The sequence below is a fragment of the Antechinus flavipes genome, chromosome 6 (assembly GCF_016432865.1).
Source record: "Antechinus flavipes isolate AdamAnt ecotype Samford, QLD, Australia chromosome 6, AdamAnt_v2, whole genome shotgun sequence".
In the NCBI taxonomy this organism is placed as follows: Eukaryota; Metazoa; Chordata; class Mammalia; order Dasyuromorphia; family Dasyuridae; genus Antechinus; species Antechinus flavipes.
This window is the reverse complement of record NC_067403.1, coordinates 187,179,073-187,204,004: the sequence shown is the minus strand read 5'-3', so window position 1 is coordinate 187,204,004 and position 24,932 is coordinate 187,179,073. Positions and strand designations below refer to the sequence as shown.

The 24,932-nt window shown below is 35.6% G+C and overlaps 1 protein-coding gene across 4 annotated transcripts in view; it reads right to left on the bottom strand.

Annotated features, from left to right (window-relative positions):
- The window catches only part of SGCZ (sarcoglycan zeta), a 530,018-nt gene that overhangs the window by 5,752 nt on the left and 499,334 nt on the right, over positions 1–24,932 (bottom strand). For all 4 annotated transcript variants that reach the window (XM_051965384.1, XM_051965386.1, XM_051965387.1 and 1 more), the window contains 3 exons: positions 22,512–22,634; positions 7,466–7,538; positions 1,935–2,058 (listed from right to left, as the gene is read on the bottom strand). In XM_051965384.1, the coding sequence (XP_051821344.1) occupies positions 1,935–2,058; positions 7,466–7,538; positions 22,512–22,634 (320 nt within the window). The remainder of the gene's footprint in view (positions 1–1,934; positions 2,059–7,465; positions 7,539–22,511; positions 22,635–24,932) is intronic.

Sequence of the window (24,932 nt, the reverse complement as noted above, 5' to 3'; positions counted from 1 at the left end):
CTGTATTAGAATATCAGACCCAGTTTGAATCACCATATCTAAAACTGAATATGATATAACTAAATAAGTTTTAGAAAATAGTAAAATGAATATGTAATTTCAATCTTTCCTGGAATACTCTGTGCTCTTGAGGTATTTGAATTCTCTCTTTTATCCTATTCTATACCTCAAAATCCCTTGACATAATCTTCATTCTCTCTTCTTCTACTTTAGCCTATGATTAAGAGATGATCTGTCTCTTCACAAAAGCCAAATCTTCTTCTAATACCATTGCTTAGACCTATCCTCTTTTTTTCTTGCCCCAAAATCATCTATCTGTTCTACTTCAGTTTTTAATCTCTCCATATATTGCTGGATTATTTTTTGATGCCTATAAACATTCATTTTTCACTTTATTCAACTCCCTCCCTTACCAAAATATCTCTTATCTATTTATTGGTGGTTTTTCACATCCTTATATAATTTCATGTTTTCTCCAAAAGAATGTAAGTTCCTTGAGGGCAGGCAATATTCGAATTTGTCTTTATATGTCCAGTGCCTATCACTGTGCTTAGAACAAGCTAGATATTTTATTAATAAATGTTCTTTGATTCATTATACACTCATTACCTCTACTGCTTTTTTTCATTCCCTTCTCATCCTCCTGCAGTTTGAATTTGGATCTTATGAAACAATGCTTTCCAGTCATCAGTGATTTCTCAATTGACCAATCTTATTCTTGACCTTTCTATAGTATTTGACACAGATGACCAGCCCACCCTTCTTCTCCTGGATACTCTTCCATTCAGTTTGTTTTGCAACATATCTGATGAAAAGAAGACTAAAGGAAGTGGAAAGGAGGTGCTGTAACTCTTTGGGAATACTCAAATGTCTTTCACTTGAATAGAGTTTCACTGATCCCTGAAGACAGAATTGGATTCAATGAGTGGAAGTGGGAAAGATTTAGAGTGATACTTGAGTATGGAAAAACTTTCAAAGTGAAAGGGGAAATCTGGCAAAGGGAAAGAAGAAAGAGATAAAGAGAGAAGGGAGAGAGACAGAGAGTAAGAAGAAGGGAGGGAGGCAGGCAGAGAGTTAACTATGTTTTAAATAAGGCTTTTAGTTATGTTTAGGGATATTAGACAGCTAGTGGCTCAGTGAATGGAGCATTGGGCCTGGAGTCAGGAAGATCTGAGTTCAAGTCAGATCTTAAACAGTAACTGTAGCTCTGGGCAAGTCATTTAACTTCTATTTACCTAAATCCACTGGAGAATGAAATAGCAAACCATTCTACTATCTTATAGTCTGTGAGAATCATAAAGTGAGATACAAATGAACCAAAGATATTAGTCCCAAATTTCTTCTTTATCTTTTTACATATTATAGCCCAGTGATTTAGTACAAGCACTCACATTCAGTATGAAATAAAAATGAATTATCTTTATCTGGAGATCAAAACTATTATAAAAGAATAGGCAACAAATAAAGAAGAAGGGAAAGTGATGCTAGTTTGTCAGGCAATAGTGGGACAAAGGAGGAGTAAAGTAGGAGAAGAAAAATTTACTTGATCCCAATGGAGTTGTTATTGGACATGCAACACTTTGAGATCTTCCTCTCCAAAGTGCTCAAAGTGTTCCTGCCTTCCCCATCTCACTTGACTTCTACCTCTCATAATTATTCTGTTCCTGCTGCCAGTTGAGAAAAACAACACTTCTCTTCAGCCCCAGTGATGATAAAAGATTCATTTCTTTTTCTATAAAATGGAGGTATTAACAGCAAGGACCACATAGGACTTTTGTGTGAACTTGTATACACATATTTCTTTTTTTATACATATATTCTGAAGGCCTTTAGGGTGAGCAAAAAAAGTGTTTATTTTATTTTATTAGGCAGTTTTCCAACTGGCAACAAGTTTCCCAGGACAGAGATTGTTCCATTGCTCTGTCCTTACTCACCTCCCCTTCTGTGGATTGTAAGTGAAGTTCTTTCCTGCATGTGGCCTTAAAGTCTCCTGCAGCTGCACTCACTTGGACACCCCTAGGTGCTTCCATGATCAAAGACCTAGTTGGAGATTCAAGCCTAGGAAATTAAAAATACAGCAATCATTAACAAACAAACATAATGTGAATGGGGGTTACCTTTGGTGCAGTTGGGAAAAGCCAGACCTGGAGTCAAGAAAGAACAGGATTGGAATCCCGCCTCCAACATTTACTAGGTAGGTTACCCGTGGGCAGGCCCTTGTCTTTACCCAACTTCAATTCCCTCAACTGCTAAACAGAAATATGATTTACACCTCTCTTTACTTCAGAGAGTTGTGAGGATCAAATGAGATAATGTGTTTAATGTGTTATATAGATGTCACTTACTATAATAAATAATAAAGCTATGAGAAATTTCAAAAAAATCTTATTCTCTAATGGAAACTGGAAATAAAATGAATATCTCTTCTCCTAATAAGAAAAGAGAGAATCTTAGCACAAATGTTTTATCATTTCCCTAAGGTTGGTAGTTGCTTTCAACATTGTTCATTGGTTATTGTCATTTTTCTATCTTTCATTTTCCATTTTAAGCATCACTTCCCTCTTTATTTCCATTCATAGCATTTCCTCAAAATAGGTCAAAAGATATTCACTTCATTCAATAGTTTATGTGCTATCTGTATGTAGGTCAGAAATTAATTATTTCATACTTTGCCCAAAAGTACGACCCAACACAGAATCTTTGCTTTAAAAATGATAAACCTAGATTTAATTAAAGTCATTAATATTTGAAAACTGATGGCATGCAAAGATTTTTCAGCTTGCAGATTTTTCAAAGCTCTCATGCTGTCTTTGCATCCTGCTAGAAATTAATTCAGATGAACACACAAAGCATTTCTCTATGCATATGGCCTGTGTCTAGCCCCTCCCCCAATAAATGCCAGGAGTCTCAAAAGAAGCTCTAAATTTGGAACTTCAAGGATGATTAAAAGACCTCTGATGAAAGATGAAAGATATAAAGGACTGAGATTATTTAAGATAGGACAAATGATCAGGACAGGATGATTTGACAGGTTTCAAACAACTTAATGAAATACATGAAAAAAAAGAAAGGAGATTAGAAGAAGAAAAAGGGAGAAGAGAAAGAAAAAAGAGAGAGGGTAAAGAAGGAATCTGTATTCTCACTTGTAGCATTCACATCTCTCTCTCCTTTTTTATAGTCTTGGACCATTTAAGTCAGATTAACACTTGATCCCTGAAGTGTACCTTTGCTGCTAAATTATTAGTGCACAGTCCCCCAAGGTTTACTCTGCTGGGATCTCATGATACTTTTTGTCATTGGACATGCAATACCCTGGATTTTGTCTAGTAGACAATAAACCAACACCATTGGCTCCTCAGAGGCATGTTCTTTCTTGGTAGCCAGAGATACCTTAAAGGCTCAAAGGGAAAGAATTCAAGGATGCAAGAAATGACTTCATTTCCTTCCTGTAATGGATAGTTCACTCACCAAAGCTATTGACTATTTTGTTGATTTCAAATCTGGGCATCTCTGAGAAGCTAAAACTAGATCGACATTGTTCAGTCTTATCTTTATTGGGTTATTTCCTGAGGCACCCCAAAATTGTGTCTAGGGACTACTATCATATTCCCCTAGTGTTAATTACTCCTAGCATTACGCATAATTATCTGTTTGTGGATGATCCTATAATTCACGCAGCAGTTAATTTAGACCTGCCAGACCTAACTGAAAGGAATATTTAATTAAAATGTGTCACTAGTTGAAAATGGTGTGTATATTTGGTAATTCTAGGAAAAGCAATTCAATGACTAGAAACAGGAATAAGTGCCAATTACTTTCTCAAATGGATGGATATAGTTTGGTTAGGCGTCAAGTATGTTGCAGCTGGGTTTTATTTGAGTCAAAGAGTTCTGCTGAATACATAAGTCATAAGGAAATCTGACAACATTTCTGTAAACCTATCACTGAGGCATTCAAAAGATGTGCTAGACATTCCTTGCTATTTCTGTTGCTTCATATTTATCACCCAGGCAGAAAATAGTCATCAAGCAATTTCCCATTGCCTTACCTGGAATAGTAGAGAGCAGAGTCATTGAGCCAGAGAATGCAGAGCAAAGCACTCATTCGCCCAATGCTTTATTTGTCCACTTCACTGATCAATGATTTCACCATCATAGTCTTCATCAAGATGGTTAAGAACACAGTCCCTCATTGACTTGTCAGTCTGTTCACATCCTTCTGTTAAGCCAGTGATCCGTGAGGATTAAGCTATATCCAGTGCTAGAATTTTCTTCAGGTTCTTGTGTGGTTTTCATTGGTGAAGTAGCCAGGAAATCTATAACTTCTCTTTCATTCATGATGCTGCTTCTTGTTGACATCTCTCATACTTCTCTGTGGCAAATTATTATGGGTAATGGATTATAGCCTACTGATTGCCACTAATTGTCTCTGATAGTCTTTTAAAGGATTATCTGTGGTAGGAAGCCTTCTGAGATCATAGTGCTCCATGATGATATCAGATCATTGAGAGAATATCACTGTGAAAAGATAGGTTAGGGAAACAGGAAGTACTTGGAGATTGTTGAAGGTGCTGTGTTATTTCCAAGTTATGAATCAGTCCACTCTCCTTCATTTTTCAGAAAATCATAGAATCTCACAGTTGGAAGGGGCTGGATTCAGAGAATATCTGGTCTAGCCAAGAGCTGAACATCAGATAGCTCACAACAAATCCTATCTGGCCTTGATTTAAAGTCATCTGAAAATGAGGGAAGGAGAAAGGCAGACATCTGGGATACTGATAATGTGGAGCAATTCCAAGGAAGAGAAATCAGAATGGTGAAGGACCTTGCCCCATGCTATGTGAAGATCTTTTAAGTGACTAGAGATGTTTTTTTCCTGGAGAAGAGAAGTAGGTAGGTGCTTTCCCATCCATTCTACTTTTCAATAGTGATGATTCCTGGGAAGTTTTTCTTTTCATTAGGCCTAGTCTGCTTCTTTGGATATTCTATTTAGTACTGACCTTTAGGCCAAATCTGAGTAAGACTAACCATTTTTGAAAAAGAGCCCTGCGTATACTTAACGATAGCTAGCATGTCAAATGAATTAAGTTTTCATTTATAAGGTCTCTACCACATGTCAGTCCCTGAAGTTACAAAGACAATAATGAAAATAACTCCTCTAACTTTTGATAGTGGATAGGGAGGCAAAGAGCACATAGATAAAACAAATGGCAAGTTGTTCATCTGTAAGCCAGTATAGTATAATGCAAAACCCAGATTTAGTAGCAGCCTAATTTATAAAGGGGTAGGGTTTAGGCTTGATCCCTTTATCAGATATCTCTGAGTTCAGTCATACCATGGACAGCTCCCCATCCAGCTTGTTTATTTTTGGGGGGTGGATGGGAAGGAGGAAGCTTACTTTGCTTTAGGGCTTTCTCTATCAACTTTGAGTAGATAATTGCATTCAGATATTGTTCCTCTGGTTGGTTATGGACATCAGGACAGGGAATAGAAATGATTCCTTTCTCTTTTACTCTAAAACACCCTTCCCTGCCGGATGGAGGAAAAAATAAGGTGTGAATAGTTTGTGCAGTTACCAGAGAGCTGTTCCCCTACTTTCCTTGTGTAGGAGGATGATGGCCCTTCAGTTTTGTCCCATTAGCTATAAAACTCATCACTTGTGTTGGTGATATATCCTACTCACCCCTTCTATCCATAGATTTAGGATGACTTCTTACTCCTGGATGTCTTGGAATCAGAAAACATTACCCTGACTGCCTTCCCTGTCAACCTAACTGCAATGGACCTCCACATCACTGTATCTCTTCCAGTGGTCCTTATCCAGTCCCATATTCAATATCATGGTTATTTGGAAATTCTGGATTAAAACATCTGTTCAGTTGCTATAGTTACATTCTAAGTCCTAAGTCTCCATGGCAATACCTGCCAGAAAGTGAATTGAAAATTATATAAATATAAAATGCAAACACAATAAATGCAAAGTGATATTTTCCTAAATCCTTTACTGGCACATTCTATGGTAGGTTTTTCCTGATTTTCCTCTTCAACATCAGTTTTTCCCCCTCTTTTCCATATGTATGTGCTAACTTTATCCATGAAAAAATGAGCTTCCTGAGGACAGGAATTACACTTTTGCCTTTATTATTATCTTTCCTAATCTAGGAGGAATTCATGTACATTTTAAAAATATAGAAATAAATCAGACATCAACTAAAATCCTGAAACTTAATTGTATTTGCAGTGACTTTAAAAACCTGTGTTTTCACTCAAGGTGAGAATCTCTCCTCTCTCACATTATCACTTTCTGTTAAGCAACACATGAAAGATACCTAGGAAGTCAATAATGAAGTTACTTGTGCAGGTTCCACCACACACTGTGTGGAGCTGAACCCAGAACTTCCTGACTTGAAGACTAGTCTTCTCTCCATTAGGCTCACACAGCCTCTCTGGGCAATAAAACATGCTTAGTGACTTGTCCATTCCCTAGCACACATTAAATAAATGTCTAATTGCTGAATTGAATCGAAATACATGATAGTAAGGTTTCTAATAAATGGTGTGGTTCTCTCCATGCTTCTCTCTGTTAATGACATATTGTGGATTTCACTATGTTTCAGAATAGGAAGGCCATGTTTGATAAAATTCACTTTAAAGAGAAGAAGCCAACATTTTCCACAAGCAATAAAAATGAGTCAAAAAATACACATGAGCTAGATTGATGTGTCATTGGATGGGCAACCCATTGAACGAACTGAGAAATACGTGCATTCTGCCATTCTCTGTTTATGAATGAGACAAAAGATGTAGGTTTGGATTGGTGGAAAAGAGCAGGGTATATGACTTTTAGGGAATTAAATGACCCAAGGATGACCATTAGGATCCCCACGTGGCAAATTATAATAGACTTAAGGGTGTCAATGATGAATATTGGACATAAAGCTAAGAAGGATTCTCTTGTACATGTTTATATGGTTTTTATGGACCAACTCATAAAAAACATTACAGCCTCCATCAAAGCAGCAACTATGAACTGCCCAGGATTCCAAGAGCATTTCAAATTTCCAGATGACTTAGCTCTGAGAACTTGGTTTTTGAGATGATGAATGGCTCTCTGCAATATCATGCTAAGGCCAAATATTGATCATTGTACAAGATCTATACCTAGGAGTTGTTTTAATCCAGCTGTCTTTTCTCCTTCTCCCAATTCTTCCATCCTTCAACCTTCTTTCCTTGGCTTATGCAGAATCACTAGAAAAAATAAATAGCATACAACAAAAGGAAAGGAAAAGAAAGCTCAAAATGTTAAAGTTGAACAAAATAGCTAGGTACACATACTTGGTGCACAACTCCATGTTGCTTTTTGAAGACTGTCCCTTGGTCCCTGGGAGCATAGATTGTTTTTTATGTAGTAACACCTTAACAAAGCTCAGGAAAGAAACTCTAATCATGCTGGAATCAACACTTACTTGAGATCTTGGGAAGGTTCTGCTCTGATGTGAGGTGTTTCTACAGAGTGTCCAAACACTGCTCCTTCTGTGCCTGCAAGGATCAAGTAAAAGAAGAGGAATCACTACATTTTTGTTGATAACTGATGTGTTATTACTGATAATCAGATTTTTTTTTAGAATATATGTGTAAAAGACTCACTTTAAAAAAGTACTATCACAGGAAAAGAAAAAAAAAACATATGAAGAGAATAGAAGGAAGGAGAGGACCAAAAGAAATAAGGAAGGAAAAAAGCATTTATTAAGGGCCTACTATCTGCCAGATGCTGTTAAGTGCTTTACAAATGTTACCTCATCACCAATCCTAGGAAGCAGGTGTTGTTATTATCCTCATTTTATATTTGAGGAAACTGAGACAAAGGTTAAGTGACTTGCCAGGTTCACACAGAAAGTTTCTGAGGTCAAGATTTGAACTCAGGACTACCTGACTCAAGCCTCTAAGCCATAGAACTACCTCTTAGAGTAGAAGAAGCTAAAATAAGAGGAAGAACAGAAAAAAGAGAACGAAAGATAGGAAGAGATTAGGCAAAGGGAAATCCAAATTTCTGGGGATTGATATGTTTATTATTCTTTGACTTGAAAAGACAATGACATCTCTAGATATTCAGATTTGTGGAGTTTTCACCAATTGGTCCCCTATCTTGTGGATAATAGGGAATCTATGATCTCATTCTATCTTAACACCATTAAAAAAACTGATTTGGTTTTCGTCTATGAATGAAAAGCAAGGATAGAAAAATCTCACCCAATGTCTTTTTGGCTTGGTAAGCTAAGTTGCTGGCTAATTTAGGTGGCTCCTCAGATGATGGGGACCAAAAGGAATTTATTCATTTAAAATAAAATATTACTTATGGCTACCATTGAGGAAGAAGCAAGTGATAAAAATGGACAAACAAATATATTTTTGTTGTGCATCCACTGAAAATGTATGGTATTGAGGGTCATGTAACACATAGACTAAGTGAGAGTGGCGGTAGTACACACTATAGATATTGATAGCTACAATGTTAATTGGTGAAATCATTATGGTCAAGGATATCAAGGATAAATTGGAGTCTATTTCTTGGTGAAATTTGGGCACAGTTTACTGATTATAAAAATAAATTTGACACCACGAGACTGAAATGCTTCTGTGCAAACTAAATCAATGTGTCTAGAATAAGAGAAGAAGCAATATATTGGGGGGAATAGTATCAAAGATGCAGCCTGTTCCTACTAAACAGGCAATAGAAAAAAAGTTGCTCATCCCCAATGATAGAATGTCTTTTCCAGAGACAGATTCCCAGCATGCCTCATGTGAAACACACACACACACACACATACACACACACACACACGTAATATGTGACACATTACATATGCTCATATGTATATTTTACACATGAATTCCCATTGGGAATAGATAAGGCTATAAACAATCTTATGAATGAAGAGTTTTCAAAAGAATTGCAAACTACTCACAGTTTATGAAAGAATGCTCTAAATTAATTGGAAAGATACCAGTGGATTATTGATGCAGCTATGAATCAGTAGGATTATTTTGGAAAGCAACCTGAAGATGTGCAAAAAAGTGACTAAATGTCCATAAACTTTGAAACAGAGATTCCACTATTATGTTTATGCATAAGAAAGCCTAAGAAGACTTCCATATACACCAATATATTTATAACAGCACTTTTTTTGTGATAGCAAAGAATTGAAAATAAAGTTGATGCTCATCAATTAGGAAAGACTAAACAAAATTTGGTAAATGAATAAAATGAGATATTACTATGCACAAAGCATAGAAAGATCTACATGAACTGAGGCAGAGTGAAGTAAATAAACAATATACATAGTAATTGCAACTGTAAATAGAACAACCAGCAAAAAATAAAAAAAAAGAAGGTTACAAAATTACCAAGAACAAGTACAACTCCAAAGATGAAATATGAGAGGATAGTCTCACCATATCCTTTTATAAAGGGAAGAAGTGAGTGAGCGAGCTACATTTTATATATTTATAATTTTTTTGATGCATTCATTAATTATACTGATTTTTTTCTTTTTTTCTCTCTTTTTAATTGAGTGGCTCTCTGGTAGGGAATGGAGGATAATGGGAGAAATCATGGTGATGTAAAAAACAAAAAAAAATCCATAAAAACTTATATTAAAATATTTCTACTAAATATTTTCTATGAGATCATTAAACCCAATTAGCTTAATTCTACTTTGTGGTTAGAGGCATCTTTCTTGAAGATATTGGTATTAGATTACTACATGTTCAGACTCCACAATGAAATATGGAGTCAAATTTTTCAACTCCTAATGAAATACTACAGAGCTTTAAGGAGAACAAAGATCAAATTTTGGGAATTCTTAATGGAAAGAATGGAAGATTTTCCATTGCAGATTTAATGTGTCAAAATTGTCATTTAATTCCAAGTTATGGGACTCTTATTCTTTTTGTAGATCATTCTGCTTCCAAGTTAATTAATTTAATGCTGAATACAAAATAGTTAGAGAAAGTAAGATGAGAACACACTTGAGGAACAAATAGACCATGAATTCAATTATTTTCTTGCAGGCAAACTACTTGCAGAAATGGATAATTGTCATTTGTGAATAAAATGGGATAATAATTATATATCAGGGTTGGAGAAAGGCTCAGTCAGAATTTGGTGATGTCTTTTGATGATAATTTTAATCTGTTTTTGAATTTTAGCATCATTATTTCTTCTTAGATTTAGAGGCTATGGATATGAGACAATAGTTCATTTTCTTACCTTTAATTCTAGTTTCTTCTTAAATATCAAAGAAAATGATTTGAGATGGACAATGAGGTGATGAAGAAGAGAGAAAGGGATTAATCTTTGGTTGGTTTGATTTGGTTGCTTATTTCTACATATTTCTACATATGGAGGAGGTAGATCTTACATGAAAGTGGGATTTCAATGTTTGGGGATGAACTGATCGGATCAGAAGTTGTTCTTTTGGTGCTCAACTTATTATAAAGAGTTTGGTTGTAGATTCAATCTTCTTCTTTCTTGCCTTTTGAAGGCTAGAAAAGAGGGAATCTACATAAAAAGAAAATAAATGGAAAGATACACATAAGTGTAGACCATTGAACTTTGAATAGAACCAAAGTAGACCAGTAAACCATGTCATGAGATCAAGGATTCTCTGTTAGGCAGCTAGTGGTTCCCAGTGTTGGACTTATGCAGTGGCTAGTATGAGATTCTTATGTCAAAGAAATATAAGAAGAAGATTGCTTCCATCCATTCTGTTAGATGTTGCCAGTTTGAACATATGCCCCAAGGCATCTCAGGGGCATCTGCTACTTTCCAGTGACTGATAGATAATAATAATAATAGCTTTCCTTCATAAACTTTAAAGTTTACTAGGTATTTTATAAATATTAATTCATTTGACATTTACAACAACCCTGACAGGTAGATACTCTTATTATCTTCATTTTATAGGTGAGGAAGCTGAGGCAAAAACCAGGATCACAGAAATAGAAAGCATGTGAAATAGTATTTGAATTCAGGTTTTTCTGACTATAGATCTGGATTTCTATACACTGTACCACTTAATTGCTCAACTAGATAATTTGATAGGAGGAAAATGATCTGAAGTTTTAAATTGACAAATTAGGCAACCAGTCGACAAACATTTATTAAGGGCTCACTATGTACCAGACACTATCCCATGTTGGCAGAAAGTATGAGGGTCACATTATATCTCAATAAGATGTAAACTCTGTCCCTGAGGAAATGTTCTCCCTTGTTGGCTACCTCCATAAAATGATCTGAGGAGTTTCCTACCATTTAGTATTTATCAGACACAATTTGTTAAGAAATATGTTGCCACTGTTAAAACATTTGAATTGTTGCAGTTGTGCTCTCATGACAGAAGATGGACAAGAAATCTCACTTTTTTTCATAAATCCCCCAAGACTTCTGGAGAATAATGGACAGATAGAACAAGCTTGCAAAAACTCAGAGTAACCTGTTGGCCTGTACAGACTCAAGGATTGCTTTTTGCCCTGCCTGGCAGGCTTGGGATCAGTTCTGGAGCAACAGAGTTATGGTCACCAGAAAGGTACTTCATGTACCAATAGAAAGCTGAGCAAGATTCATTATCCTAAACAGAAGTGGAAGTTGCAGTTTGTGGCTTTGAAGTAGCTCATGCTGAACTGTTCAGAGGCCACATGATTGATTAGACTCCAGAGCATTGAGCTTGATATCAGAAAGACTTGGTTCCATCCTATTTCTCTTCTGATGCCTGTGGCTAAATTCTTGAAAAGGCCTTTTATAACAGGTGCCTCCACTGCCTCTTTTCCCACTCTTTTCTTAACCCAGCTTCTAACTTCATCATTCCACTGATACTGCTCTCCACTAAGTGACTGATCACTTAGTTGTCAAATCTAATGGTCTTTTCTCTATCTCATTCTTTCCTATTAAATCCCATCCCTTTTCTACCTTTTCCATTATTATAGATGGCAACATTATCTTCCCAGTCCCTCATGCTTACAACTGAGGAGTTATGTTCAACTCCTATCTCTCAGCACCCAACCCCATGTCTATGTATTATCAAGGACTATTACTTGTTCCTTTGTAGCATCTCTTGAATACATCATCTTCTCTTCTCTGATACTGTCATCACCTCCCACCTGGATTATTACAATAGCTGTTGGTGAGGTTAGCTGACTCCAAACTCCTCCCACTCTAACCTATTCTCCATTCAGTCACCAAAGAAGATTTCCATAAAATTCAGGTTGGAACATGTCCCCTTCTCTAGCTCTCCAGTAAAATTCAGGGCCTTCCTATCAGCTCCAGGAGCAAATACATAATATTGTGCTTATATTTGAATCCCTGCATACCCTAGATATTTCTGATATTTCTAGTCTTCTTATAATCTTCCCCCCTGACAAATACTCTTTGATCCAGTTACACTGGCTTCTTTGCAGTTGCCTGAAAGAAACTACATTCTTGGCCTCAGGACATTCTCTCTGGCTGTTCCCATGTCTAGAACATTTCTGTATTCCATTTTGACTACTGCCTCCCTGGTTTTTTATGTCCCAATTAAAATCCCATCATCTGTAAGGAGTCTTCACAAACCCTTCTTAATTTCTATGCTTTCTCACTATTAATGATTTATTTATTATGTATATGTGGCTTGCTTTGTATATATTTGTTTGCATGTTGCCTCCTCTATTAGATTCTTCTTTTTGTATCTCCAGTGTTTAGCAGTGACTGACACATAGTAGGCACTTAATTAATGTTTATTGATTTACTAATTGATTGGATTATTGCAATAATCTGTTGTACATCTGCCTAACTCAAGGTTCTCTCCCTATCCCAAATTATTTTCTATTCAGCCACTAAAGTGATTCCCCCCCCCCCCCCGCACCCTCCCCCCCCCCCCTTCCGAGGCAATTGGAATTAAATGACTTGGTCAGGGTTGTACAGACACGTTATGTGTCTGAGGTCAGATTTGAACTCAGGTCCTCCTGACTTTAAGGCTGGTGCTCTATCCACTGCACCACCAAGATGCCCCCTAAAGTGATTTTCTTAAAGTACATGTCTGATTATGTCACCTCTCACTTTTTCTCTTCCATCCTTTAGAACTAATAAACTCCAGCGACTCCTTATCAACATTTAGGATCAAATACAAAACCATGTTTGGCATTCAGAGCCCTTCATCACCTATCTATCTTCATAAGCTTCCTATTTTTCTAGTAGCCTTATACCTTACTCCTTGACACATACTTTTTGAACCAGTATTACTGGCTTCCTGGCTGTTCCATAAACAAAATACTCTCATCTCTCAACTCCAGGTATCTGTTCTGCTTTAGGATGTTTTTTGACTTTTCTTGTCTTTGACTTGCTACCTATGTAAACCTGCAAAAATAACTTGTGCATAGTGTTCTCAGCCTTGGTTTCATCTATAAAATGATGAAGTTTCACTTGTTAATATTTGAGGTTCATTCTAGTTCTTCATAGGTGATCTTGTGATAAAGAACACAATTGTAAGTGTGACTGACAACTATCTATGTACATATTGTGACCACTGCCAAGGTGGACATGGTTTGCCAGAGATTGTTGGCGGCCCTAGACACAGATTCTCATGTGCTACTGGCTAGGGAAGATGAGTGGAGGTCAAGAAGCCCTGGCTTGAAAGCCGCATGGAGGAAGGGGCAAAGATCCAAAGAGATGAACTGCAAATAAATGGCAATCCAGCTGAGAGTAGACATTCATCAGAGAGTAGGTCAGCAGCATGTTTGACCCTTATCTCACTAAAACTCTCTTCTCTGTCTTGGTTGTCTGAGGATGTCTGATGGTGAGAGCAGATGTCTGATGGACTGAGAAAAGTATAACAAACCAAGAAATGAGGAAGTTACATGAAAAGACTCAAATTACAATATCTAGGTTTCCTATTAGAGGTAATGACCAAAATTGGATCTGTACAAGAGTATTGGATTGGACCATCACTGATCACTCATAGAATATTAGAAAACAGTTGGTGTTTCCTAACATTCTATAGTTGGCAAAATTTTACATGATTTTGGAGATATAGGCTAAAAGACATTACTGGAGCTAGTAAAACATAGTCTTTACTAGCCCGAGATACCAGCAGATTTCACTAAGATATACAAATTGAGCTCACTGTATCCATAGAAAAGTACTGACATTTCAGATTCTGGTTTTTGATCCATTTTGCTACTTGTTTCCATTTAATGGGTGGATTCATCACATTCATACTCAAAGTTATAATTACAAGTTGTGCATTTCCCTCTATCTTATTTCCCTGCACTATTTATCCTTCTCTGTTTCTCTATGTCTCTCTCTGTCTCTATGTCCCTCTGTCTCTCTCTGTCTCTGTCTCTCTTCCTTCTATCCCTTTTCAGAAATTTAAGTTTACTTCTGACCACTGCATATCCTTCTAAGATCCCCTCTCTTAATCTCATACCCTCCTATTTATCTGTAAGCTAATACTTCTTTACTATATATATATGTATACACACACACATACACACACATATATGAATGTACATACTATTCCCTCAACTCCAGCTCTCATGAGAATGAGTTCCCATGATGCCTGTCCTTTACCTCATCCATTTCTCCACTATAAAATCTCTTCCATTCTTTTTTTTTTTTTTTTTGGTATGAAATAATTTGGTCCATTTAACTTCTCCCTATACAATTGTATTTTTAGGATGACCTCATCACAATCAATTCAAACCCAAGCCTTCTATGTCTCTTTCTAATTCCCTATATACTGATAACATTGTTAACAGTTACAAAAATCATTTCCCCATATAAGTTCATAAAAAGTTTAATCTTATTAAATTCCTTATAATTAGTCTTTTATTTTTACCCCATGTTTCTTCTGATTCTTGTATTTGAAAGTCAAATTTTCTGTTCAGTTCTGGTCTTTTCCTCATGAATATTTGAAAGTATTTTAATTCATTAAATACCATTTTTTTCCCTTGCAGGATTATACTCAGCTTTGATGAGTAGGCTATTTTTGGTTGTAAACCCAGCTTTTTTCTTTTTGGAATATCATATTTCATGCCCTTTAGTCTTTTAATGCAGAAACTGCTAAATCCTATCTTATTTGGACTGTAATTCCACAATATCTGAATTGTTCCTTTCTAGTTTTTTTGGTAATATTTTCTCCTTGACCTGTGGGCTGCTTTGAAACTTATCTATAAATATCTATCTATGTAAATAATTGGAATCCTGTGAGTTTCCATTTGAAATCTCCTTTAGGGAGTACTTTTTCAATTTCTATTTTACCCTTTAGTTATAAAACTCACAGGGTAGCTTTCCATAATAATTTTTAAAAGTATAATATCTAGGTCATTATTTTTTTTTCTTAATGATATTCAGGTAGTAACAATTCTTACATTATCTTTCCTTGATCTTCTTTCCAGATGACCTTGGGCAAGTCATTTAGCTTTGTTTGCTTCAGTTTTCTCATCTATAAAATAATCTGGGAAAAGGGAATGGCAAACTATTTCGAGTATTTTTGCCAAGAAAACACAAAATGCATGAAGATGCGGTTGTGATTGAATAACAACAACATTATCAAAATACCAACTTTAACTATGTGGAAGTGATTAACACTATAGAATGTAGTCTTTATCTTGCCCTGACTACCTGAAGATGTGAATGCCACATTGCTCAATTAAAAGCAAAAACAGAAAAGAAACATATAGAACTTTATGCAGAAAAAAGCTATCAATCAAACAAACATTTATTAAACATCCACTATATAGTGCTAGGCAAAAGACAGTCTTTACGCTGAACAAGCTTACAATCTAATGAGAGAAACAATCCTGCCTATTAATATGTACAAATAAACTACATAGAGGAGAAGAGGGAAATAAAAAGGAAGGCTTCCTGTAGGAAATGGGATGTTAGTTGGTACTTAAGGAAGCTAGGGAGATAAGTCATCAGAATGAAGAGTGTTCCAGGTATGGGAGACAGAGAAAATGCCTGGTGAGAGATGTTTGTGGAACAGCAAGGAGGCCAGTATCACTGGGTCAACAAATATGTGTAGGGAATTAAGGTAGAAGAAGACAAGAAAGGTCGAGGAGTGAGAGAAAGTGAGTTTGAAAATCAAAAAGAAGCTTTTGTATTTGATCTTGGAGAAGTAGGCAATAGTTTTGGATTGTGGAAGAAGGGTGACGTGACCAGACTTGTGCTTTAGGAAATTTACTCTGTTGGCTGAATAGAGGAGGAACTGAAAGCAGGCAGACTTTATATCAAGCATTCACAGTTTGTCATTCTAAAGGCAATAATAATAATCAAATAAAATGTATAAACAAAGAACAGAGAAGAAAAAAAGAATATGTGGAAAATCCAAAAGTGCCATAATATTTTTGTTTTTTATGGATTATTGAAAAGCTTCTGGCTTGAATTTAGACTTAACAAATTCATTTATTACCAATATGTAAAAATGATCCAGTAAGGTGAGTAAACTACAGCCTGTGGTGTCTACATGGAAAACTTTTCTTTAGACCAAGTCATAAACACAATAATGTCAGTAACAATGGAATATTTTTTAGGTATGCAGTTAAGCCTCATGATGGTTCTTTTTAGTCTCAAACCCCAAATCAACTCCCCTAAATAGAACTGAATATGGATTTCAAGGTAAATATGGAGTCATACCAAGACATTTTATTACCTGATATATATGGATGCCAATTTATATGGCTCCACCAAAAAAAATATTCAACAGCTTCTCCATCTTGTGAAAATTTTCTCCAATAGTAACCAGAATGTAATTTGTATTCAATAAGGATAAAATTCTTCATGGACACCAAGGAAAGGTAGAGACTGAGGGCTTTGATCTTGAATTCTGACGTCAAATTGGAAGGGATTAGAACACTCTTGTCATGAGTGATTCCATGCTGAATTTATAATGAATATGTACACTCTAAGCACATGCATGTGTAAACAGCATGAGTGTTTTGATCTAATAACTAGATGCATGTGACCAGTATGTCTTGTTACCTAGTCCCAGCGACTGTTTGAGTTGGTCAGATAATTACACACACAATAAAAAATGTGGTCAAATTTTCCTTAAAAATGGAGCACTTTGACCTAAGTTGCCACACATGATCCTCGTATACAATTTCTGGTCCTCTAGTAAGGACTGATTACAAACTCTAGCTGAAAGGATCCAGTAATAGCCTTTCTGGTAATGAATCAATATCTGAGAAGAAATCATATTAATCTTTCAGCTTTCCTGTTTGATTTCAGAGGAGACCCATTGTAAGGTCCCCAGAGACTAGGGCAGGCTGAATCCAGCCCTCAACTATTGATTCTCAAAGCTCCTGGGCCTATCTGCCATGTTCAACTGACTGCACTATTGACCTTCATAATTTTTTTGGATTTGGGGGGGGGAGTTGTCAGGTGGTAATATAGTTTTGAGAAGTTTGAATGAGATAGTGTGCTAGGTATTATAGATCCCAGGGATCTTAACTGATTTGCTTGATATTATAGAAAATTTCTAGTAGGGTGACTTTCCTTCCCTTGAGTTATTGAGAAGGAGAAGTAAATGAAATAAAATAATGGAGAGTACTTGTAGCAACTGAAGTAAATAAAAGCAATTTGAATGATCAAATCATTATGTGAGGGCATGCTCTTAGTATTGACCAGTTTCACATAATGTTATGGATACTTATTCTCTAGAAGTCAATTAAAGAACTTAAGTTACTGCAATTGAGATAGTAGTACTTACAATACCTTTCTCTCCTCTAGACAGGACACTGATCATAAAACTCTCAAGGAGAAAGCTGTGGCTTTGAATATTTGTGGCTGTGAATGTTAAGAGGCTTATTGGAATACTGATATAAAAGTTTAATGGAAAAACACATTTAAAGAAATGAACAACTACTGAATATAATTCTTAGCATGCACTTTTGGAAGCTCCAAATGGACCGTAACAAATTTAGAAAGTATCCTAACTAAAATCCATACAATATTAACAAAACAGAGAGCTCATTACTCTAAGGAATTTATGAAAAGATGAATACTTCTTTATCCCAAATGAGGAACAAGATTGAAGGAAATTCTCAGAGTACAAGATAAACACATTTAAACTTGCAGAAATTCTTTTGAAACAAACAGGGATCATTTCACAGAGCGATGGTAAAGAATGACAATGGTTACAGTCTTACGGATTTCTCAAATGTGGTCAAAAGGCATTTACACTGGAATGGAACCTATTCAACTGCTAAAATCCAAGAACAGAATCAAAAGGCCTTTCATGATAGATATTCACATGAACAATATGTTGACAAATGATAGCTGAACAAATGGCTAGGTTATGTGGATGTGTTTATAGAAAGAAAAGCATTTAGGATGGCAAGACCAGCTCACATCTATTGGAAATTGAAAATGACTTATCTTTAAGGAAACTGGATGTATTGGACAGTGAGGATTATGCAAAGCAATGGTAGAAAATGGGCAACAACACATCTCTGCTGGCTATAAACAATTATTGCCTACCAATCACTTCCTTATTTCTCACCTGGGATTTCTTTGACTGACTTTTCCTCCATGCCCCAGGAAGCTCATTATGGAATAATCTCGTTTTGTAAGATCTCACCAGTCTTGATACTTTACCTTATTTCTACCTTCTGCCTCTCTGATGGAAGATAGGGCCATGAACTCTTTCATTTAAGAAGGGAGCTCAGATAAATATTTTTTAATTTTTCATTTGGGTATACTATTTTGGAATTTTTGATTGACTTCTTCACCATAATCTCTCACCTGGATACCATCTACCATCTCCAACTTTTCTCCCCCCCACCCCCAGCTTCCTTTTTGTGTTTTGTCTACCATATCAAGCTGGGAGCTCCCTGAAGTCAGAGGCGCTCTCTCTCTCTCTCCTTCTCTCTCTCTCTCTCTCTCTCTCTCTCTCTCTCTTCTTCCTTCTCTCTTTCCTTCCTTCTCTCTCTCTCTCTCTCTCTCTCTCTCTCTCTTTCCTTCCCCACTTTTCTCTCCTCCCCTCCTCTTCCCACCCACCCCCTTATTCTCCCTCTCTCTCTTTGTCTGCATGTATATGCTCAGTTCTTAAAACAGTGCCTGGCATATAGCAGGTGCTTAATAAATATTTATTTACTGATAGACTAATCGACCTATCTAGGCATATACTGGTGGCTAGAATGGAAGTAGCTTAGTACACATAGATGATAAAGTTGTTTCACATTTTGTCAGAGCTAGCTCAATGTTTGGGAAGCTCTAAAGGAAAGTGTATGAGAGAAGAGGTATTAGACTTCCTATCAAGATCAAGGTCTATATAGCTATTGTGCTGACTCATTGCTGTATATCTGTGAAACCTGAACAGTATATCAGTGACATTCCAGGAGACATAATCATTTCCATTTGAATTATCTTAGGAAGATTCTGAAGATCACCTGGGAAGGTGATCTCTCGCTGAACTTACTGCCAAGCATTCAAACTCCACTGCAGCAACCGTAACTCTAATGGGCTGGACATGTTTGAATGCTATTCAGCTAAAAGATTATTTCATGGAGAACTCACACAAGACAAGTGTTCACATGGAGGGCAGAAGAAGTGATACAAGGACACTCTGAAGGTCTCTCTAAATCGAGGAATCCATTATGAGACACAGGAGACACTGGCACAAGACTACCCAGCGTCAAAAAAGGCACTATGCTCTACGAGCAAGGCAGAATTGAAGTAGCTCAAAAGAAGTTTGAGATGTGCAAATTTAGAGACTTCTCTCTTTCCAAATGTTTGCATTGACTATTTGTACCCAATCTGTGGTAGAGCCTCCAAGCTCATACTGGTCGGATCAGCCACAGTTGGACACGCTGTACATTGACCTATTTGGTTCTCTTTGAGAATGAAGGACAACCGATAGTTTAGTGTCTTGTAGATTTGTGGGACACCAATTATCATACTACAAATTTAAAACTTAAAATAACTGAGAATTCCACAAATAAACCATGCTAGAAAAAGACTATTATTGTAGGAGAAATTATTATCCAAATTACCCAGACATGGGTTGTTTCATTGAAAAATTGTTCCATTAGAAAATAAGGGAAAAAATGGTTTTAATAGAACTGGCCAGAGCAAATTATGATATCCTCCAAATATGTTACTTTCAAAATATAGAAGCCAAAAGGAAGAAACTTGATGGGATTAGGGGGAGGTATGCATAACTCCTCATGCTTTCTATTCCTAAAGGCATCCTATCAGTGTTTTATATGATCCCAAGAAGAAAAGATTATGACCCGGTGCTACTATTGATTTATAGAAATCAGTTATTTCTTCTCTACCTGCATAATAACCTATAAACATCTAATACAAAGGATTAATAACTGGGCATTCATTTGTTCCAAGATCATTTTTGTGTAATGTTAAAAATACAAGAAACTTGAGATGTTGAAAATAATAATAGTAAATTGTAAACAATAGCAGCAATTCACATTTCTGTGACATTTACAATTTTCAAATTGCTTTCCCCAATATTATCCAGAGAGATAGGTAAGTAATACAAGTGATTCTCTTCATGCACATTTTACAGAACGGAACATTAACACATTTCTGCTCCTTTGCAGGTTCCCAGAATGATCGACTCTACATTTTCTCTTCCTCTACAAAGTAGGCAGTAGATTATAATGGGAAAGGTCATTCATTTAGATTCAGATAAAATCTTTTTTATTCAAATAAACATTCAAAAGCAAGGTCAGGAGGCACATTGTGGTTATGTACATACTATTGTCAGAAAATATGATGTTATTTAAATAAGAGAATCTTAGCTGTAGTGGTGAGAACTACATTTCCCTCCTATTTCTTTTAAGAAACAAGAAAGGTACCCTGTGAAAAGAAATGGATATCTCACTTTAATTTTCCATCAGTCATTGATTATCTCTGAATCACTTCCTGCACTAATGCAATTTGTATTTACTTAAGACATACACTATATCACCTTCTACTGATCAGGGAAATTATCAGTTAACTTTTCCCCTCTGGATGTAGAATTGTGAAAATCTCAATTGGGAATGATATACTCCAAAAATTAATTCAGAAGTCCTCATATAAATCCACCATGTTAAGTAATCACAAATTATTGAATGATTCTTCACATATGGAGTATTGATAGTCTACTGGTAAATTCATGATATTAAAGCTGTTACTCCTACCAATTTAGAGGATGAGGCATAGGAGCAAAGTTCCTAAGGCTGAAGAGAAGAGAGTTAATCAGATTCCAGACCAATATAATTAGTGATATACAGAGAACATATGAGTCATTCATAGTTAATCTTCACAACAAACTCTCTCCTTTATCTAAGGAGATATATAGGGATAAAAATATCCCCTGTGGAATAGAGACAACAGAATACGACCTTGTAGAGGATGCAGTTGTCATTTCCTAGGCAGTGTAAGTAACTTCTGCTATATCTGGTAGAATATTTCAGTATTAAAATGTATGGTTTCTAATATAGAGGGGTAGCATAGCATAGTGGATAGAGAACTAATTTCTGAGTCAGAGAGATTTGCATTGCAATCCTAACTCCAACACCTACTAGCAATATCACATTGATCAAATAATATGAACAGGGAATTTTCAAAAGATGAATTATAGATTATCCACAATTACATAACAGGATGCTTAAAGTCACAAATACTCAGAGGAAATACATATTAATCTAATACTGAACTTTCATTTTAAAACTATCAGCAAAGATAAAAAAATTATTAAACTTTGAGAGCTACACAAAACATATTAATGCATTGTTGGTAGAGCTGTCAATTAGTTCAACCATTGGGAAAACGATTTGTACTTACACTATAGGGATCATTAAACTCCACTGTTTGGTTCACCCATACCATTACTAGGCATATTATTTAAGTAAAACACAGAGGAACAAGTCCCATATGAACAACTTACTTATAGATTCCCCCTGTTTATTTTTGCATTAGGAGAAAGAAAAAAAGGAGAAACAAAACAAATACCTATGTATTAGGGTAAGCATGAATAAATTGAAGTATATAAGTATAATGGATAGTATTAGATCTGAGGAAATGATCAATATGAAGAAATCAGAGAAGTTGTAAAGATTTGTATGAACTGATGCAGAGTAAAATCAGAAGACATTGAAGATTTTTTTGTTTTATTTTCCTTTCACAATGACCAGAATAATTTAAAGAAAACAGTAAAAAAGAAAGCAGAATTCTAATACTGTGATGAGCCTAAGCTTCAGAATACTTTTTTGCTGAAACACACCTCACTTCTTTTATTATTTGGACAGTGGACAATAAGTAGAGATTGGGTGCTATCTGGTCAGTAAAGGCATTTTGTTCTCTTGTTTTCTTAAAGATTACTTCTTTGTGACAAGGAAGAGTTATGTTGGTTATGGGGGGTATGTGGAGGGAGTTATTGGGAAATCAAAAGGAAAGATTTAAAAAAATGAACAGAAATAAAGCATTGATTCTCCTTTGTAGTCAACCTCCAAGGCTAATTCTCTCAGTACCTGTTACTTTCAGTCGGTCAGCCCCAATAGTGATCTCCTCTTCATTGGCAGAAAATAGGACCCTGCCACCTTCACTTGCACGCACTTCAAACTTTTTACACTGAGCTTCCACAGTGTCTGCTCCTAGGAGAAAAGGAGGGGAGGATAATACAATGGGAAGAGAAACCACATGCTAATTTCCATTCCGTGCCACTGTTTCTAAGTAATCCTTCGAAGGACCAATGGTTATATAGCTTTTAAATTATTCGGAGCTAACATCTAAAGATGTGTATATTGTTATTTTTATAGATCAATAATTTATATCTAACATATAGGCATTTCTTTTCCTTACTTAATATTCAGATAACAACTTCACTTTTTTCTCTCCACCAATTTTATTTCCAGAATTTTCTCATTAATAAAATTAATAGCTCTGAAACGATGTTTCAATCATGCTATCAGATAATGCAAAAGTAAGAAATCCACAATATCAATACAGATAAAGAAGGGAAACAAGAGGTAAATAAAGGAACAAAACTCCAAATCCAGGAAGGCAGTGAGAATACGCAAACAATTCTACCTTTGAAAGAATGCAAAAAACATTTCAAGCTTAAAATGATAGATTCATAGTATATTATAATTAATAGGGATGGAAGATACAATCTAGACCTATCTATTTATAAGGAAACTGAGTTCCAATTGAAGATGAAGTGATTTGTCCAAAATCATTGTTATTTGGTTACAGAATTATAATTTGTACTGAGGTCTCCTGACTTTCAATGCAGCTGCTTTTCACCTGTTATGCTTCCTCTTGGAGGATGAATTTCATATCTAAATCTTTGGATTACAATAAATACAATGTCTTTCTTCCACTTTGTTTATTTTAAATGGAGATATTCTTTTGGAAAGTCATTCTTTTCTCTTTATTTTACTATGTTACATTTGTGTCACTGAGTAATTAAATTCAGAATGAAAAGATTTTAAGAACAGTTCAATGTGACCTTTTTTCCCCCTGAGGCAATTGGAGCTAAGTGACTTGCCCAGGGTCACACAGCTAGGAAATGTTAAGTGTTTGAGGCCAGATTTAAACTTAGGTCCTTCTGACTTCAGGACTGGTTCTCTATCCACTGCACCACCTAATTGCTCCCAGCTCAATGTGATCTTAAAAAAACAACAACTTTTATGTTTGACAATATTAGAATAACTTTACTGAAAAAGGACACAGAGAAGAAAAGCTCTATCTCCTCTCGATTAAGTCAACATAAAAGAGGTTCCTACTTAGGAAGGCTCCAATTTAATTCATCATATCTAAATAGGTATAGAGAAATTATTTTCTTAACTTTGCTTCAACAGTCAAATATTGCAAAAATAGAAGAAGAAATATTTTCTCAAATTTTACATATTAACATTCAACAAAAACAAATCAGAATTGAACCAGTAATTTCTCTGCCCTTCATCCTTTCTTCCCTCCCTTCTCCTGAAGTTCAATATCAACACATATTTATTAAATGCCTAGTATATGCCTTAGCACTAGGAAATCAAAGAAATATAAAAAACATACAAACAAAAGCAAATTCTTTTCCCAAAGGAAATCTTATTTTACTGGAGGAGATACTATTTGGATAATTAGGTACATGCAAGACATATACAGACTTCATGAAGGTGATCTGAAAGAATAAGGTATTATTTGCTGTATCCCAAGGAAATGCCTTCTCCAAGAGATTGTCTTATGGGTTAAATCTCGGGAGAATAATAAATTTTATAGATAAATTATACAGTTCCCTTGTTGGTGCTTATTTAAACAGACTTATCCTACACACACACACACACACACACACACACACACACACACACACGGGATATAGCCAAATATTTTCATATCTAAATTGGATGGTCCTTCGTTTTCATTCTTCTCTACATATCTTCATTATTTGACATTTTTTATCACCTTCCTTTGCTATATAATTTCTTTTTTTCTGGGCTTTCATGATTCAGCTCTTTCCTACTTCTCCTTTTATCTGTCTAATGGACCCCTTTTCATCTCCTTTTTTGGGTAATGATCATATCATGACTCCTAACTATATATGTTTCTTCAAACTTTTGTCTTAGTATTCCCATTTTTCTTTTTGTCTCTGTTGCATTCTCTATGTGTGTCTCTCTGTTTCTGTGACTCTATCTCTGGCTTTCTCCCTACTTCCTTTTCTGTCACTCTTTGTCTCTCATCTCATTTAATTTCATCCCATCTTATCTCATTCCATCGCATCCCATCCCTTCTCATTTCATCAATTTCCCCGAGTTTAACTATTATTTTTATAAAGATGTATGTCATATACATCTAGCTTTAAGCTTTCTTCTGAGCTTCAATATCATATCACAAATTGCATATTGGACTTTAAAACTAGATGTCTAAAACTGGACATCCTAGGAGTTATCTTTAACTTA